Below are 18,635 nucleotides of genomic sequence, written 5' to 3'. Positions count from 1 at the left end.
ATGGTGGAAAGTTTTAATGTTGTGACCTGGTAAGTGACTTGCAGATTTTCCAAAGATGGACAATCACCCATTATTAATTTTCCCTATTGAGTTGCTGTATCAATGTCTCCCCTAATCTTGCAGCCTTCCCCTACTTATTTACAGTTCCTTTTTGTAAAAGTGCTAATGTGCACACTTTATCTCCAGAACCCACAGCTTTGAAACTCGCCACTCTCTTCATCAGCAGACTGACTGTCACTTGAGAAACCTTCCCTTCCCACCAGGAAGTCCTGACCATTCCTATGCTCAAGAGACCCTGTCCTTCGATCTCGAATTGTACCTTTTTTTACAGTAATCATTCCCTTAGTGAACCAGTCCAAAGAGGTTTATACACAGACTTGAGTCTCCCCAGGACGCCATGGACTGCTCCAACAGCTAGAACTGACTGTGGCTGCCCCCAACGTCCTGAGACTGATTTGACAGGATAGCCCTGACTGAGAATGGCCCATTCCCTGCTTTGATGTCTGCACAGAACCCTGACTGAGGTATCTACAAACTCCAGTTTGGCTGTACTTGATCTGCAGGACTGACCACTCCATAGCTCAAGGTTGTAAGCACGCTGATTTTCGACTCTAGTAATATCTTTTGTGAATTTCTGCAGTGCATCTTGTAAGTAGTACACACTGCTGCTACTGAGTGTTGGTGGTGGAGGGCGTGGATGTGGTGCCAAGCTTCTTATGTTATTGGTGGAGCTACCCCATCCTGGGGAGTATTCCATCACGCTCCTGGCTTGTGCCTTGTAGATGGTGGACAGGTTTGGGGAGGCAGGAGGTGAGTTACTCAATGCAGTACTCCTAGCGTCTGACCTGCTCTTATAGCCACTGTGTTTATGTGATGTGTCAAGTTGAGTTTCTGGTCAATGGTAACCTTCAGGATGTTTATAGTGGGTATTTCAGTCACAGTGACACCATTAAACGTCAAGAGTTGGTGGCTAGATCATCTCTTATTTGAGAAGGACAGAGCTTGGCAACTGTGTGGTGCAGATGTTATTTGCCACTTGCAGCCTGAACCTGGACGTTGTCCAGATCTTGTTGCATTTGAACACAGACTGCTTCAGTGTGTGAGGAGTCACGAATGGTGCTGAACATTGTGCAATTGTCAATGAACATCCCCACTGTGACCTTAAGATGGGGGCAAAGTCATTGATGGAGCAACTGAAGATGGGTGGACCGAGGACACCATCCTGTGGAACTCCTGCAGAGATGTCCTAGGAGCTGAAATGATTGACGTCTGACAACTGGCACAATTGGCAGTTAAGTAGTTAGCACTGCTGTCTCACAGTTTCAGGTTCAATTCCACCCTCGGGCAACCGTCTTTTGTGGGATTTGCACATTCTTCCAGTGTTTGTGTGAGTTGTCTTCTGGATGCTCTGGTTTTCTGTCACTGTCCAAAGATGTGCAGGTCAGGTGGACTGGTCATGCTAAATTGCCCATGGTGTGCAGAAATGTGTAGGTTAGGTTAGCCATGGGAAATGCAGGGTACAGGGATAGGGTAGGGGGCTGCTCTTTGGAAGGTCAGTTTGGATTTGATGGGCCAAATGGCCTGCTTCTACACAGTAGGGTTTCTATGAACCACAAAGATCTTCCTATGTGCTAGGTATAACTCCAATACCCTCTGATTACAGCTTTAATGGGGTTCTTTGATGGCAAACATGGTCAAATATGGCCTTGATGTCACTCTCACCTTACCTGTGGAATTCAGCTCTTTTGTCCATGCTTGAACCAAGGCTGTGATGAGGTCAGGAGCTGAGTGGCCCTGTTGGAACCAAACTGGGCATTACTGAGCAGGTGCTAGCACTGTTAATGATACCTTGTATCGCTTTACTGATGATTCAAAGTAGACTGATGGGGTGGTAATTGGCTGCATTGGATTTGTCCTGCTTTTTGTATAGGAGACATTTCTGGGCAATTTTCCACATTGTTGGGTAGATGCCAGTATAGAACAGTTTGGCTACAGGTCTGCCATCAGTATTATTGCCAGAATGTTGTCACAGCCCATAGCTTTTGCAGTCAGCTTCTTCAACCATTTCTTGATATCACAGGGAGTGAATTGGAGTTGGTGGAAGACTCAGTAATTGTGATGCTGGAGGCCACTGGAGAAGGCCGAGATGGGTCATCTCAGCATTTCTGGCTGAAAGCTGCTGCTGCCAATGCTTCTACCTCTGACGTGCTGGGTTCTTCGATCATGGAGGATGGGGATATTTGTGGAGTGTCCTCCTCCATTGAGTTGTTTAATTGTCCACCACTATTTATGACTGATGTGTCAAGACTGCAGGGCTTAGATCTGATCCATTGGGATTTCTTAGCTTTGTCTATCATGGTGTTTGGCAGCAAATTGTCCTATTTTGCAGCTTCACTAGGTTGCATATTTGTATTATAGTCACCACTTTTAGGTATGCCTGATGCTGCTCCTAGCAGGTCTTCCTGCACTCTCCATTGAATCAGGGTTGATCCCTTGGCTTGATGGTAATAACTGAGTAGATGATATGAAGGGCACTGAGGTTACGGGTTGTTTTCGAGTACAATTTTGCTGCTTTGATGACCCACAGCACCTCATGGATGCTTAGTCTTGAGTTCCTGGATCTGTTCAAAGTCTGTCCCATTCAGTACAGTGATAGTGCCACACAACACAGTGGAGGGTATTCTCAATGTGAATGCGGGACTTCGTCTTCGCACTTGTCACTCTTACCGATACTGTCATGGGCAGATACATCTGTAGCTAGCTGATTGGTGAGGATGGGGTATCATGTGTTTTTTTTCCTCTCGATGGTTCCCTCACCACCTACCACAGACCCAGTCTTGCAGCTATGAACTTTAGGACCCAACTAGCTCGATCAGTAGTGTTGCTGCTGAGTCAGTCTTCATCTTGGACATTGAAATCCGACCCAGAGCGCATTTGTGCCCCTGTTGACTTGGAACTATATCACCATTCCTTCAGAGTCACTTGGTAAAAATCTTGGACTCAACTCCTTAGCAGCACTGTGGGTCTATTTACAGTACTAGGAAGAACAGCTCACCACCACCTTCTCAAGGGCAACTAAGGATGGACGATAAATATTGTCCCAGCCAACAGTGACCACAGATCAGGAGTGAACAAGAAAGGTGACCTTCATAGATGTTAATTTGAAGAGTATAAGGATACTAATATGGAGAATTGAAATTGAACACAGTAGGAAATGTGTGAGCAATCTTTGCTAAAATTGCTCAGTACATCTTGTTGACTGCATTTGAACAGTGGATAAAATAATTAATAGATAATTGTTATCTCAACTTTACCTCCTTTAGCTAAATTCATGTCAGATGCTGGTCCTACTTACTGATGCCTTAATCTCCATATCCATTCAAAAAATATAAAATTATTTTTAATAAATCTGTCATGTATTTTGACCCATCCGTGGAGTAGGATAAACTTTAACTCAGAGACAGGGACACTACTACTACACTAGAAGAGTCTCAAAAAATAGATGTATGATGTCCTTGTTAATCAAAATCTTTGTTACATATATTTATTTCCAATATTTTGACAAAATATACAACTGTAGCTATAATAAAATCAAATATAGGAATCCGCAAGAAGAACTGCTATTTAAATAACAAAGTGAGGGGGAGGGGAAGCTTTTTCTATCTGTTTTTACAATGCAAGGTGTTGGATCCGCAAATAACTTTTAAAAATAGGATTGTGGTCTTTATCTCAGCTACTACAGATGCCAGAACAGGAGTCCTTCATTTATTAAACTAATCCATTTTGATGTGTTGCGTGTTGGTCAGAGAGTGGAGCATCTACTGTATACCTCAAATCCAAGAAGAAACATTTGTTATTTACATAGCATGCCATTCCCCTAATATTGACATTTGGCTGTAACTCTACTACCAAATATTTATCCTGCCAGCATCTGAATAATTATCCTATAAATAATTTAACAACAGGTAGGTGCAACAAAATTATGCTAACAGTGAACTGTGAAAACTAGGATAATAGTCTATCAGTAAAATATTATCTTGAATTCGAACTACATATTTATCAATGGCATTTTGTTAATTACCATTTTTAAGGTTTGAAAAGCAGTAGCACTGAAACTTCCAAAAGTTCCACATCCTTGTGCCATTAAACACTAGCAGAGAGCCAGTCTAACAGTGCAAATTGATTCTGAGTTCTCCAATGTGAAGGAATCAATCCATTAATTAGTTTTATTGTCAAATATAAGGATTTCAAATGCACAGGTCTGTTGCTTTATACGCCACTTCCCTACGTATATAACACAAATGCCTTTTAAAAAGCTGCAGTGAAAACATGGTAAGTCAAATCTGTGTCCTCAAAATCTTGATACAATTTCTTACAATGTATCCATGCTCTTGACCATCACCCTGGTTTTACTTGAAAGCAGGTTATCTTGGAAATCTGGTAAATTATGCACCTCTAATCTTTTTGGACAAATTTTGATTTATATTTGCTGTACAGTTTGGGCTATTTCACCACTTTTCTCATAACAGCATGTTCTTAAAAAGTAAAGATTCTGTAAGGACAGCTACTGTGGGCATTAATCATTTATTGAAATGGACAGGGAACAGATTGGTGCTCTCAATGTTCTTGTCTTTGTTCACAATTCTTAACTGTTTCTTTATATCAGCAGCATCTGCCTTATTGGTTTTATTATTGGCTACAGCTGGCAAAACAGTTGTTACACAAGAAGTCCACAGGCAACTATTTGGGAACAATTTGTAATCTTGTGTTGGAGTGTTAGTGTCCCTATCTTTACTCAAGATCCACCTGCTCTCAAGGTGCATCATTACATGTTTCAACAGGTTGATTAAAATTAATTTGTGGGACAATTTTGTTTGCTGAAGCAGGACGATATAGAGGGAAAATGATTTACTTCACAGAATGTAGTTCTGGGGTCCGCTAAATGAGATTTTAATACATCCATCAAGCAATATGCGACTACATACACAGAGGTTTCAGAAATACTTAATGCTGCTTTACAATATGGGAAATTTATTAAAAAGCATTTTTACAGACATTGTAAATTTACTGCACTATCCAAAGTATTTTTTTGTATCCAGGCAACTGAGAAAATAATTCTAGTCATTTAGTGTTCACCTTAAGGTTTGGATTTCTTACCATTTTAACATTTTGCCACATAGAACTATTGCTGAGATTGTGGTTAAGATTTGATGAGTCCACTAATTTCCTGCATTGACCAAAAGTGCAGTTTCATTATCATGAAGCTAGGCTCAACTAAGAACAATGCTGTAAAATGTCAGTTTGTCAGTGGGTGTTTTGTAGTATTTGTTGTAAGAATAACATTGAAAATATCAGATTCCAATGAAGTTCTGTATTGGACTGTGGAAAAATATATTTGATAATGCTGCTTGTAACAACAAACATGGAACGAATTTCAAAACCAGAATGCATTAAGTACACATGAGGATTTAGCATGATGTTCTTAGCACCATAACAGCTAAGCATTTAAGTTTTCTGATGTTAAGATCCTTTATAATCTATTCTAGTAAGTCCTAGTGAACTATACTCACTTCGGCAATTAAGCCTGCAACATTTTAATGCGCATTTGAACACAAATGACTAAAGTTAAAAAGAAAAGAATGATTAACTATGACACTTCTAGCTACTCGATCAATAAACATGTTCATCCCCAAGATTAATCCATCTAATTCTTATTGATTCACTAACCACTTGCTAAAGGTGGTATTTAAATTTTGCACTTAAAGTAGCTTTGATGACAGGGAGAGGAAATCGGCTTATCACTCGTGTATTTTTAACACTTAAACAGAAGCTAAAGTCCATTCTTTTGCTAATGCTTATGTCATATGTCTGCATTCAGAGAAATTCTTTTCCTATCTCAGCAGACAACCATCACATTGGTTTACTGAAATGTTACCAAATGTGGGTGCTCACGCAACAACTAACAATTATAAGTTTTCCATTGCAAAAGGCTGATTTAAAAAATACTAAAGGAACATTTCTGCACCTTGGAAAAATACTTCCATTCTTTTTAATCAATTAGCAACCAACGTTGTGTGTGAAGCCAACTGAAAAAGATTCATAAATCAGACAGCACATTACACATGAAAAATGTTCAAATAAAATGAGCTGTTTAAACAATGCTGAAAGTGAAAATTTATTAACATAGTACACTATTATTTCACTAACAGCATTCACTTAGTAAATGTTCAACACGAGGTTGCTCCTTGTTAATACTGGACTTTTTCAATTGTTAAAAAATTTCATTAATATTAATGTTAAACTCCAGTGAAAAAACATTATGAAGTTGGCAATATATGGTAATATAGAAAGGCAGAATAGTTCTATACAGATCTGATTTCCTCCTTCAGTTGTAACTGATATTCTGAAGGCAGAATTGCACTGCTAATCAAACTCTATGACCAAGTGCTCCTGAGATGCTGCTGGGCCTGCTGTGTTCATCCAGCCTCACATTTTATTATACCTAGCTCTAAACTGCTCTGATTTGCCACACAAGGCAATCAGGGAAGAAAATTAGAAAGCATGCTGCCTACTACTCCATCAGTCATGTCATTAGTATGAAAGTGTTGATGCAATTAAGAAAATAGCCAACTGTTTTGTACCAACATACAGATTTAAAAGGGAAGTCTACCAGGCCTCTGTAATAAACACAATATAATCTATTTACTAGAAACAAAAAGTATTCTTAAAGTAAGTGGCTAGAGGAGACAATGGCCTAATGGTATTATTGCTGGACTGTTAATCCAGAGACCAAGATAACGCTCTGGGTTCAAATCCCACCATGGCAGATGGTGGAATTTGAATTCAGTAACAAAAAAATTCTAGAATTAAGAATCTAGTGATAACCATGAATCTGTTGCTGATTGTCGGAAAAAACCATCTGGTTCACTCTATCTGCCATCCTTACCTGGTCTGACCTACATGTGACTCCAGACCCACAGCAATGTAGTTGACTCTCAGGCAACTACTAGGATGGGCAACAAATGTTGCCTAAAAGTGATGCCCTTATCCTGTGAATGAATAAGGAAAAGAAAACTGCAATTTGGACTTAAAACCAAATCTTCTTCATCCCAAACACAGACATATACAACAAAAAAAAAGTCTCTGGGGAGATGAAGTTTTTATCTTAAAAAGCAACAGATGCAAAAACACCTGTTATTCAAGGGTCTGCAAAAAAATGGAGAGGAGGTAATGATTTCTTGTGAGCACTGTGTTTCTTGTTGACAAAAGAAATTCACCAATAGCTATAGATTGACATTAGATGTCCAGCTCTGATTGTAATCGATCTGGTTTTGAGTTGTTAGAATATGGTTACAGCCGAGTCTTTCAGGTTTCACGAATTGTTCTGAAATGTTGGTATTTGGAAACCCTTCAGGTTCCCAAGAAATTCTACTAGGAAAAGGATTTCAGGAGAAAGACTTAAGCTTCTGGTTTATCTTCTTTATTGACTACTAAGTCTATCAAACACAATCAGAAGTCTAGAAATGGTTGCTAGATGTTAGAGTACAGGCCAATTAGTCTTTTCACAGCCAGGTTTTCCAACAATTAAGGCAATGAGTCTTATCTATCTCTTTGAAATATTTAACTGGCTTTTTTTTCAATGACATTTGATATTTCCATTTAAAGCAGGTAATTTGCAGCACATATGAAATTCTTGACCTCAATCCTTGATGAAACCTTGTCCAACCAAAAAAAGTGCAAGCTGCTCCATATTTTCTAATTTTGCCACACGGTCCTTAGTTTTACAATAAAATGAACTATGTCCTAATTGTTGGAGTCAGGTGCAATTAGGCAACTGAAGTCGGTTTGAGTGAAAGATTAATGGGGAGTGTTGTATTACTGCAAAGATTCTAGGACCACATAGGCTTGTACATTTATGAAATTTTAATGGAAAAGTAATTTGACAATATCTTGAAATTTTGGAACAAAGATACCCACCTCAACTTCAATCATTGTGTGTAATGGAATCAGCGTAATCAGCCAGTTCGATATTTAACATACACTCTAGTTAATCAGTTAGCACACAATGCAAATTATCCACCTAAATCTGTGAGAGCATAACCTTATAAAATAGATACAGTTGTAAATAAATAAATAATTTTTTATATAGAGCTCTGCCAAGCACCCTCTGGAAGTCCAGACGCAACATATTTTAAGAGTTTTTACAGTTCATACCAGTACCAGTAGCTCAAGATAAGTCAGTTTGTTCTAACATACCTCTTCTAAGTCCATGTTAATTGCAGTTAACCAAGTGTAGCTAACAAGTATATAATAATTAACAGCCATGTTTCTCCTTGGGATAGAGTCCACAGTTGAATACTTGTGATTTATCATTTTTAATATATATATCACATTTTTCAGTGTACTAGTATCTTCCCAACGGAAGAGTTCATGAGATTAAATGAGGAGAGGCTATTTAATCAACAAAGGAATTCCACAGCTAGACAAAGAGAAGAAAATGAGCTAGACCAAGGATTTTATTTAATGTGCTAATATCGATTCATACCTGACATACTGCTTGGCGTTATGAATCAGTAGTCATTCTGTTGCTGGTATTCATCACACCACCTACAAAACAGAATTAGCCAATTATTCCTGTAGTTTCTAACTGCAGAAAACAAAATAGCATAGAAAGAAAAGAAACACAACACTTACGAGACTTTAATAAGCAAATCAATCTTGACTCGATAATAATACAGTAAACACTGAAAACACTTAGATTAGGAATAAACGGTCAAGTAAGTTAAATTTGTTTTCTTTGGAAAAGAAACTTCAAATTGATTTAATTGGATTTTTAAGAAAGTAAAAGGAATTGTGTTTACAAATGAATTGTAACTATCATTGTTTGCTCCAAAGCATTCTGTGCACAACCCCACTTAGACAGCAAAAACCTGCTATTGTCCTGATGCTTTTCTGTAATTGAAGTATATGGTTAGAAAGTATGTGACATGCTTACCATTTTAAGTCAGTGAAATCCTGATGGCAATGATGATTTATTCTCTATTGCCAATTTCTCAGGAATACCATCAAGTTAACTTGATGGAGATTTAGAACCAATTTAGCATCTTTAAATTGCATATCCATGAGGGGCTGGGGAGTGTCAGCAACAGCAAGTATATAATATACCACCACAGTGCAAAACCTCATGGCTTGACATTTCACTCACTTCACTGCTACAATACTGCCAGGAGTACAATCCTGCTTCATTAAGGAGTTCAGGACAGTGTGTCATGAGAAGCATTTCTCATCTGTTTCCACTCAGGAAAAGGAGAATATTGTAGAGGAGAAGACTGAGATGCGGGCTATTAGACTTGAAAGGATTGAGGTTAGTAAGGAGGAGGTGTTAACAATTCGAGAGGGTGTGAAGGTAGATAAGTCCCCTGGGCAAGATGGGATTTTGCCGAGGATTGTCTGGGGAGCTAGGGAGGAGGTGGCGGAGCCTTTGGCCTTGATGTTTGAGTCCTCATTGTCTACAGGTTTAGTACCACAGGACTGGAGGATTGCAAATGTTGTGCCCTTGTTCATGAAGGGCAGTAGGGATGACCCAGGTAATTATAGACCTGTGAGCCTTACGTCTGTTGTAGGAAAAGTTTTGGAAAGGATTATAAGAGACAGGATTTATAATCATCTAGCAAGCAACAATTTGATTGGAGATAGTCAGCATGGATTTGTCAAGGGCAGCTCGTGTTTCTCAAACCTCATTGAGTTTTTTCAGAAGGTGACCAAGCATGTGGATGAGGGAAGGGCAGTTGACGTGGTGTACATGGATTTCAGTAAAGCCTTTGATAAGGTTCCACATGGTAGGCTATTGGAGAAAATGTGGAGGAATGGGATTGAGGGAGATTTAGCAGTTTGGATTAGAAACTGGCTTTCTGTAAGAAGGCAACGAGTGGTGGTTGATGGAAAATATTCAGCCTGGAGTCCGGTGTGCCACAAGGATCTGTTTTGGGATCACTGCTGTTTGTCATTTTTATAAATGACTTGGACACAGGCATAGATGGATGGGTTAGTAAGTTTGCAGATGACATTAAAGTCGGTAGAGTGGTGGACAGTGTGGAAGAATGTTGCAGGTAGGAGGGAGACTTGGATAAACTGCAGAATTGGGCTGAAAGGTGGCAAATGGAGTTCAATGCAGATAAATGTGAGGTGATTCACTTTGGGAAGAATACTAGGAAGGCCGAATACTGGGTCAATTGAAAGATTCTTGATAGCGTGGATGTGCAGAGGGATTTTGGTGTCCATGTACATAGATCCCTGAAAGTTGCCACCCAGGTTGATAGTGATGTTAAGAAGGCATGTGGTGTGTTTATTTTATTGGAAGAGGGATTGTATTCCGGAGCCATGATGTCATGCTGTAACTGTACAAAACGCTAGTGCGGCCTCACCTGGAATATTGCGCACAGTTCTGGTCACCCTATTACAGGAAGGATGTGGAAGCATTGGAAAAGGTGCAGAGGAGATTTACCAGGATGTTGCCTGGTCTGGAAGAAAGGTCTTATGAGGAAAGGCTGAGGGACTTGGGTTTGTTCTCATTGGAGAGAAGGCAGCTAAGAGAGGATTTAATAGAGACATACAAGATGGTCAGAGGATTAGAGAGTGTGGACAGTGAGAGTCTTTTTCTTAGGATGATGGCGTCGGCTTGTATGAGGGGGCATAGCTACAAATTCAGGGGTGATAGATTTAAGACAGATGTCAGAGGCAGGTTCTTTATTCAGAGAGTGGTAAGGGAGTGGAACGCCCTGCCTGCCAGTGTAGTTAACTCAGCCACATTAGGGGCATTTAAACAGTCCTTGGATAAGCATATGGATGAAGATGGGATAGTGTAGGGGTAGGGGCTTAGATTAGTTCACAGGTTGGCACAACATCGAGGGGCAAAGGGCCTGTTCTGCGCTGTATTGTTCTATGTTCTAATGTCTGAAAGTGAAGCTACAGCACAGGATTAAATGCATATTAAATAGTATAAGCGGCCTGTAAGAAAGACAGCAAAGTAATCCAACAACTAATGGAGAAATCAAAGTTCAATAACTCTGCCACATCCAACAAAGTTTGTAGATAACTAACCAATTAGTGGGAGAACGAAATTCTACAAACATCCCTGTAATAGGGGAACCTAGCATAGTAGTGCAGAAAACAAGGCTGAAGCATTTGCAACTCAGTCAGAAGCATGGGTTTAGATAATTTTGGACTTCTCCTGAGGTCTCCCGCATCACAGATGCCAGTCCTCAGCCAATTCAATCCTCAACACATCAATGGCGAGAAATGGTTGAAAACAATAGTAGACACAGCAAAGGCTAAGGGTTCTGACAACACTCTTGTTATAGTCCTGATGATGTGTGCTTGCTGCAGCAATGCAGGTACTATGCTGGCATTTACCGGAAAATATGGAAAACTGCCCAGGTACATCCTGTCCACTGGGAACAGGGCTAATCTAATCTGGCCTACACTATCCCATTCAGTGTACTTTTGATCATTGGCAAAATGATAGAAGTCATCAGAAGTGCTCGTAAGCTGCATTCATTCAGGACTAATCTAATCAGCATTGATCACCTTGGGTGCTGCTTTAATTAAATGCTCTTTCTCTCTCTCACACACATACACACACAAAAAGGTCTGTAAGCAAATGCATTATCTACTCTTGAATTATCACTTTGATTCATGTTACTGTTCTTTTCCTATCATGTCATATCAATAAATGTAAACTGGTTGTGGCATTGTGAGTATGAGAATATAAAGGCAACACAGAAAACACAGGCACTTGCTCAGGTCTACGATTTGTAAACTGTTGGAGTTGGGAGGGAACTGCACATGATTGTTTCTCTGACCATAAAGAAAAGTGGGATGGAGATAATATCCCAGGTGGTCTCCTGGGTTTCTTTAAGCATTATCCTTGAAAGAAATAGGAGAAAATACATCCTGTGATGGCTTTGAGCAAAGTAATTCAAAACCAAATAAAGGGATCAAAACTGAGTATTGTCTGATACCACCTAGTTTCGTAACAAGGAAATGATACAAGAAAAAGACTGCTGCAGCTGTGAACAGGAGTTTGATTTCATGTTCCAAAGATGCACCAGGAGAGCTGTTGATGATTGACCTGGGCCCACATGATGACTCAGTGGAATAATGTCATTGTGAGTTAATACTACTGCTTAGTAGTTAATTAACATGTTCCAAATTAAGAAAATGGTTTCCAAGTTGTTGTGAGCTATTGATATCTGTACCAGTACTTATTGACCAAATAGAGAATCTTACATTACCAGGGCCACTTGACTCTCAATCCTACAGCTCTGGTCCAACGTCGGTAGGCTAGAATAACTGCAGTTGGTATTCAGACAGCATTTGACCTAGTCTGACATCAGAGGCCACAGCAAAATTGAAAATAATGGTAACTGAGGGAAAATCTCTCGACTAGTTGGAGTTATATATAACATAAAAGATGATAGTTATTGTTGGAAGCCAATCGTCTCAACCCAAGAGACACCATTGCAGGAGCTTTTTAGAGCATGTCCTGGGCCAACAGCCTTCATCAGCTTCAACAGTCCATCAAAAGGTGAGAAGTGGAGATGATCACTGGTGCTCGCATAGGATTCACTGTCACTTGCAATTCTTCAAATACTGAAGAAGGCCATGTGCACATGCAGCAAGACCTGTACAACATTCATCGCTCAAAATCAACATCCTGGGAGGGTTATTGCTAACCAGCAACTTAACTGGAGCTGCCATGTAAGTATTGTTGGAACAAGAGGTCAGGGACTGGGAACTGTGCAAAGACTAACTCAGCACTTCTGCCCACACATTCCTCTTCAAGTCAAACTATGTATTTTCTTAAATTACTTCATGGGACGTGGATGTCACTGACTAGCAGAGGTCGCTGTCCCTCCTTAATTTCCCAGAAGGCAGCTAAGAGTTAATGACAGTGCAACAGGTGTAGCATCACATGTAGGACATTATTGAAGAAGGTGGATGTTTACAATAATCAGTAGAGTTTACATGATCATCATTAGGCCAGCTTTTTTACTGAAATTTCAGACTTTTTTACATTGAATTCAAATTTCACCATTTACCAAAGAACATTAGCCCAGGTCCGGGACTACTAGTCTAGTGACATTACCACGGCACCAGTACATCTCCCACTGTTTCTTTACTGTAACAAATTCCAAAATCTGGAACAACTTTCCTAATAACACTGAAAAGACTGTATCTTTTTATTTTTCTGTAGTTTTGATTGAAATGGGGAACGGCCTGTGTTCAAATCCAATGATTATGGAAAGGGTTACTGCAATTTTTAAAAGCAGGTGACCAACACACATTGTAAGTAATGTATACACTGCTGCAAAAGCAGTGTGGATGGTGACTGTTGTTGATCACAAAGGCAACAACTGTGTGATTGGCTCTCAGGTAGGTGAATTGCTTATTCAGAAACTATCGGATAGCTGGGAGAGAAGGTGCAGTCTTTTCACTGCAGTAAACTCAAGCCTGAGGAAAGCCACTTTATTTCCCCATGTCAGTTTCTGAAAGCGTTGGGTTTGGACCAATAAGTCAGAAACTTTATAGGTATGGTCCAGTCACTCTGTGCCTCCTGTAAACCCTAACCCTAAACCCATTTAGAGAAGGAAGAGCAAGGAGCAGCAAGTCCAGACAAGCCAGTAGGATCATTTCAGTAAACTCTGCAGTTAGAAACCATTAAACTGTATTCTCAGTCTATCCTTCCACCCATAATACCCATGTTTATTTTGTGATTGCTTGTATCTTGTCTGTATGCGTTTGTACAGGGTGTTTTATCACGGAGTTAGTATTTTAATTAGTAGAGTTATAAATTGACAGTTCACGACTGTGCACCTGAAGACAGAATCTATTTATTTGTATAAATATTATTTCCAAAAGAAATCTAGTCCATTATTTCTGTTTACCTAAGTCTGTAAGATATGTAAATTAGGGAATTTTGTGTACTTTTATGAGATCTTTAATTTTTGTGATGACTCATAGCATTGCAGGCTTGATTTCCAGCATACCAGCCTAGTGAGGCAGAACAGCACTAGGTGTAACTACAACAAATAGGCTGCAGTGGATAACAATTGCTGGCATGATCAGCAACACAAACATGCAATGAATGAATAAGAATAACTCACAACAGCAAGCCAAAATATCACAATCACAGGTTGTATCTCCACAATATTAATGTTTAGGAGGATGGCAAGCAAGACAGATCAGAAAAATCTGTACCAGCTGTGGATGGAACTATCATTTACAAATTGGCCCACACAGCTACAAAAGGCGATGTTCAATCCAGAAATGATGTTCACCCTGGGTACAGCCTATTATCTCCCAAGACAGATGGATCGTATCAGATGATCACCATGAGATCTCTTTTATCAAAAGACAGACAGAGATAGAGTAGTCCTTCTAAAGCAATATACTGGTGTTTTGGTTTCTTCCAATTATTTCAAACTTAATGTACAGTCACTGATACCTAGATAACTCTTCTTATCATGTCAGCATGAGACCTACGTGTCATGTTATCCCTAACACTGAGTCAGAAAGCAGTCCTCTGTTTCGCTACTTACATTCTAGTATACTGTGACATTCTTGTTTTATGTTAGTCACTCGCTAAAATAAAAGCTTATCTACATATCATGTTCTGGGATTTTCTCACTGCACTTATCACCACGCTCTCTCTTCCTTTGAAGATGCTCCTATTCAGGAAATTCAACATCATACACGTTAGAAATCTAGATCCTGATTCTGCCACTTCTATTTTACAAGTTATGTGGCTTATATAAATGGCAGCTAGAACAAATTAAAATTTTTAAACAGAGATTTCTTATGGGGAAGAAGATTGACAGGAAAGTGACACTTCCATATTTTAGATGGAATAACAGGAAGAACGTTTATTATCAAGACATATACCCATGATATACTGCTCGAGTACAATTTGGTTTTGTCACTACCTCTAGTAGTGATCCTATGTTCTTCTGAATTTAGAACAAGTGTTTTGTTCTATACGTGTGGGTATGAAATTCAAACAATTTAACAAAAAGCAACTATTTTCATCAAAAATAACAAAACAAAACCTAACAGCGTGGCTCCTTTCTGTGGTTTTTAGAATGCCTGTGATTGGCTGTGTGTTGAGAGTCAAGACCCTGCCAACATTTAAATACCAGTTAGTTTAAAAAAAAAGTTCTGCAATTAAAATTTTAAGAACTTGTAAAAATTATGGCCAGATTTGTTCTGCCTTGCCCATACTTAGTTCCTTAAGCAAGTATTTTATGGAAGATGAAAAATTAGTAGAACAAGAATATGCTTTAAAACCAAACACAAAGGACTAATACAACACTGAATACATAGTGACCCCTTGTGGTAATTTGTTTTTATTTACTTGTAGGCCAGGGGCATCACTGGCTGGGCCAGCGTTTATTGCCCTTCCCTTAAGATGGTGGTGGTGAGCTGCCTTCTTGAACTGCTGTCCATGTGCTGTGGTTAGACCCAGCATGGCGGTAGGAAGGTGATTGCAGGATTTTGACCCAGCAACAATAACAGAATGGCAATATATTTCCAACTCAGGATGATGAGTGTCTTGGAAAGAAATTTGCAGGTGGTGGTGCTCCCATGTATCTGTAGCCCTTGTTTTTCTAAATAGAAGCAGTTGTGGAATTGGAAGGTGCTGTATGAGGATCTTTGGTGAATTTCTGCAGTGCATCTTACAGACAGTACACATTACTGCTACTGAGTGTCAATGGTGGAGAGATTTTGTGGATGTGGTGCCAATGAAGTCGGTTGCTTCATCCTGAATGATGTCAAGCTTCATGACTGTTGGATCTGCACCCATCCAGATAGAAGGGGTGTACTCATGACTTGTGCCTTGTAGATGGAAAACAGGCTTTGGGGAGTCAGGAGGTGAGTTACTTGTTGCAGTATTCCTAGCTTTTGACCTGTTCTTGTAGCCACTGTGTTTATATGGCAAATCCAGTTGAGTTTCTAAACCCCACAATGCTGTTAGTGGGGAATTCAGTGATGTTAACACTCGATGTCAAGAGATAGGGTTGAATTGTGTCTTACTGGAGATAATAATTGCCTGGCAATTATGTGATGCAAATATTACTTGCCACTTGTCAGCCCAAGCCTGAGTATTGTCCAGACCGTGCTGCCTTCGAACACGGACTGCTTGCAAAAGGTCACTTAAGACTGGGACTGTTCACTAATAATTGCACACTTCTGACATTATGATGGAAGGAAGGTTATTAATGAAGCAGCTAGAGGCTATTATTTGTTTTAAAAGCCCCAGGCCCAACAATGTAAGAGTAAAAACAGCAGGGAATTTCCTGCTGTCACTGGTAATGAGGTGGGAAGCAGTTGTAATTCAGTGGAATTGAGGCATGCCTGAGCCTAGCCCGCTTTCTTGCCTTCACCTGAATCAAATTCAGCGCAGGAAACCCAATGACTGACAACTGAAGTCTTAAATTGTCAATTAATGAGCAATTAGGGGCTCACACAAGCTGCAGGCGGGCCTGTCACAATGCAGAAAGCATGGCAACTCAAACTGTGCAGCTAGTTTGCTAGTTCCAGTGCTGGTGGTGGGATGGGAACTTCCTACGCCTGATTTTGGGACTGGACACTAGAGAACCTGCAGAAGCCGACCGAGAACTCAACCTGTTATTTCTCAGGTGAAGCTCCCACCCTGTTAATTTTGCTTCTAATCTCAACAGTGTAACTGTCAGTAGATAACGGCCCTGGCTTTGCTGTGGTAATGACCATCAACGTTTGTTATCATTAGTCTGTGAAATTCTGCTCCAAATTTGTGTAGCTGAACGCAGAAATCTTGATGTTGCTGTCCTTGCTTTTCCATATGCAGTCCTAAGTCCTTTCAGGCACAAATCAACTAGGAATCAGTGATTTGATATGGACTTACACATTTTACACTAAGTCTTGCTGTAAAAATCCTTGAAAAATTATGCACTGTTATATTATGTTTTTGATAGGCATACTAATGGCACACTTGACAAGCTGAACAAACTCCTTAAGGTTTGAAAAAGTGAAGCAATATGTCTGAAATATTGCATTATTCCATTCGACAATAAAAAACGTGATAGCTTTTTGTAACAGGAGCATTTGCTTAGGCTGTGTCAGCTCATAACCTTAATCAATCATTCTTCACTCCTTTAATCTTTTTTTGCTTCCTGTACAGTTACAAAAAGAGAAAAAAAACACTTGCTGCCTGATTTGCTGTTAGTAAAACTAATTCAAAGTGACTGGCTGCTTAGCTTGATGATATCACTGTGTCAGAATGAACCTTACATTGGGAAAAGTGAAATCCAAGCCAGAGAAATTGCTAGATATTTATGGACACCTCCCTTCAAGATCAGCAGCAAACACTTGTACTTTGTTGCTGACCTCAAAATCCAGACCAATGTATCATTTCATGTATTCTGAATTGTGATGGACTGTGACACCAGGCACCTCTTGTGAATCTTCCAGGAACCAAATTTAAGTTCCAATTGATTAAAGTCTGGAGCAAGCTGTTTGCTGACCCTCACCAGGAGAATGATAGTTGCAGATTCCTGCACCTAACAACCCTAAATTTAGACAACTTCTGACTCTAAAGATGTGCTTTAAAGTGTTGCAGACTGCTGAAAAATCTGAAGCTCATTATTGAGACACACCCAGAATCAACAGTTCAAATTCTTATGCTGTGTTTGCTACTTTTCTACTGAAAGATTTCTAAATGTTTGGATGATGTTATTAGTGCATCAAGATGAACAGCATGAAATGGCTACACAAGGTAGTTTGTTCATTGACAATACACCAACATAATAGTAAATAAAAAATACGTATAAGCCAACAAACTATTAATATGTCAGCAAATCACCGTTATTATTGGTCAATAACAATGCATATTGAGAGCGTGCTTGATGTGTCTGAATCTTTTTGAAAACATTTAACAGAGACAGCTGCATGGTATCCATGCAGGTACTCATTAATCCATCAAAAACGTGAATTGTTGATGAGTCAGCATAAACTATCTCATCAAAATGTTACGCTTGAATCGAATCCAGTAAACTCTCTTTCAGTCTACCCACAATCTCAAACAGATTAACAAAATTTATTCCAATGTATTAAATAGACATGAAAAGTCCCAAATTCCTCTGCTGCTGAAAGTTGGCTAACTTCAAATAGGACAGTATTAAAACAGCTGCCTAAATGCCCGAATGAAACATGCATTTAGGACCAAGGAGACACATTGGTTTTCCAAAACCAACGGGCAAAATACAACAGATGCTGAAGATCTGAAACAGAAAGTCCTAACACTTCTTCACCCTGCCAAGGCATAAAGCTTGCTTTATTTTTTAAAATCTTTTCTATCTTCAATATAAAAACATCTTTTTTTCCCTGAAGAAGGTCTAGGCCCAAAACATCAGCTTTCTCACTCCTCTGATGCTGCTTGGCCTGCTAAGTTCATCCAGCTCTGCATCTTGTTATCTCAGCAATTTATTTGTGTCTTTTTCAATCCGGCTGACTGTGTTTGCTGCTCACAATGCGATCTGCCTTACATTGGTGAGAGACCAAACAGGGGCTAGGTGACAACTTCACGGGACAACTCCACT

General features: G+C 39.5%; 1 protein-coding gene across 4 annotated transcripts in view; it reads right to left on the bottom strand.

Moving 5' to 3' along the window:
• thrb (thyroid hormone receptor beta) overlaps positions 1-18,635 on the bottom strand; it is a 223,012-nt gene that overhangs the window by 75,839 nt on the left and 128,538 nt on the right. For all 4 annotated transcript variants that reach the window (XM_059654410.1, XM_048554764.1, XM_048554773.1 and 1 more), the window contains one exon: positions 8,546-8,607. In XM_059654410.1, coding sequence (XP_059510393.1) covers positions 8,546-8,552 — 7 coding nt within the window. In that variant the 5' untranslated portion in view covers positions 8,553-8,607. The remainder of the gene's footprint in view (positions 1-8,545; positions 8,608-18,635) is intronic.

Source organism: Stegostoma tigrinum, chromosome 2 (assembly GCF_030684315.1).
Source record: "Stegostoma tigrinum isolate sSteTig4 chromosome 2, sSteTig4.hap1, whole genome shotgun sequence".
NCBI lineage: Eukaryota > Metazoa > Chordata > Chondrichthyes > Orectolobiformes > Stegostomatidae > Stegostoma > Stegostoma tigrinum.
The sequence above is the reverse complement of the archived record's forward strand: the minus strand, read 5'-3'. Positions and strand labels throughout refer to the sequence as shown.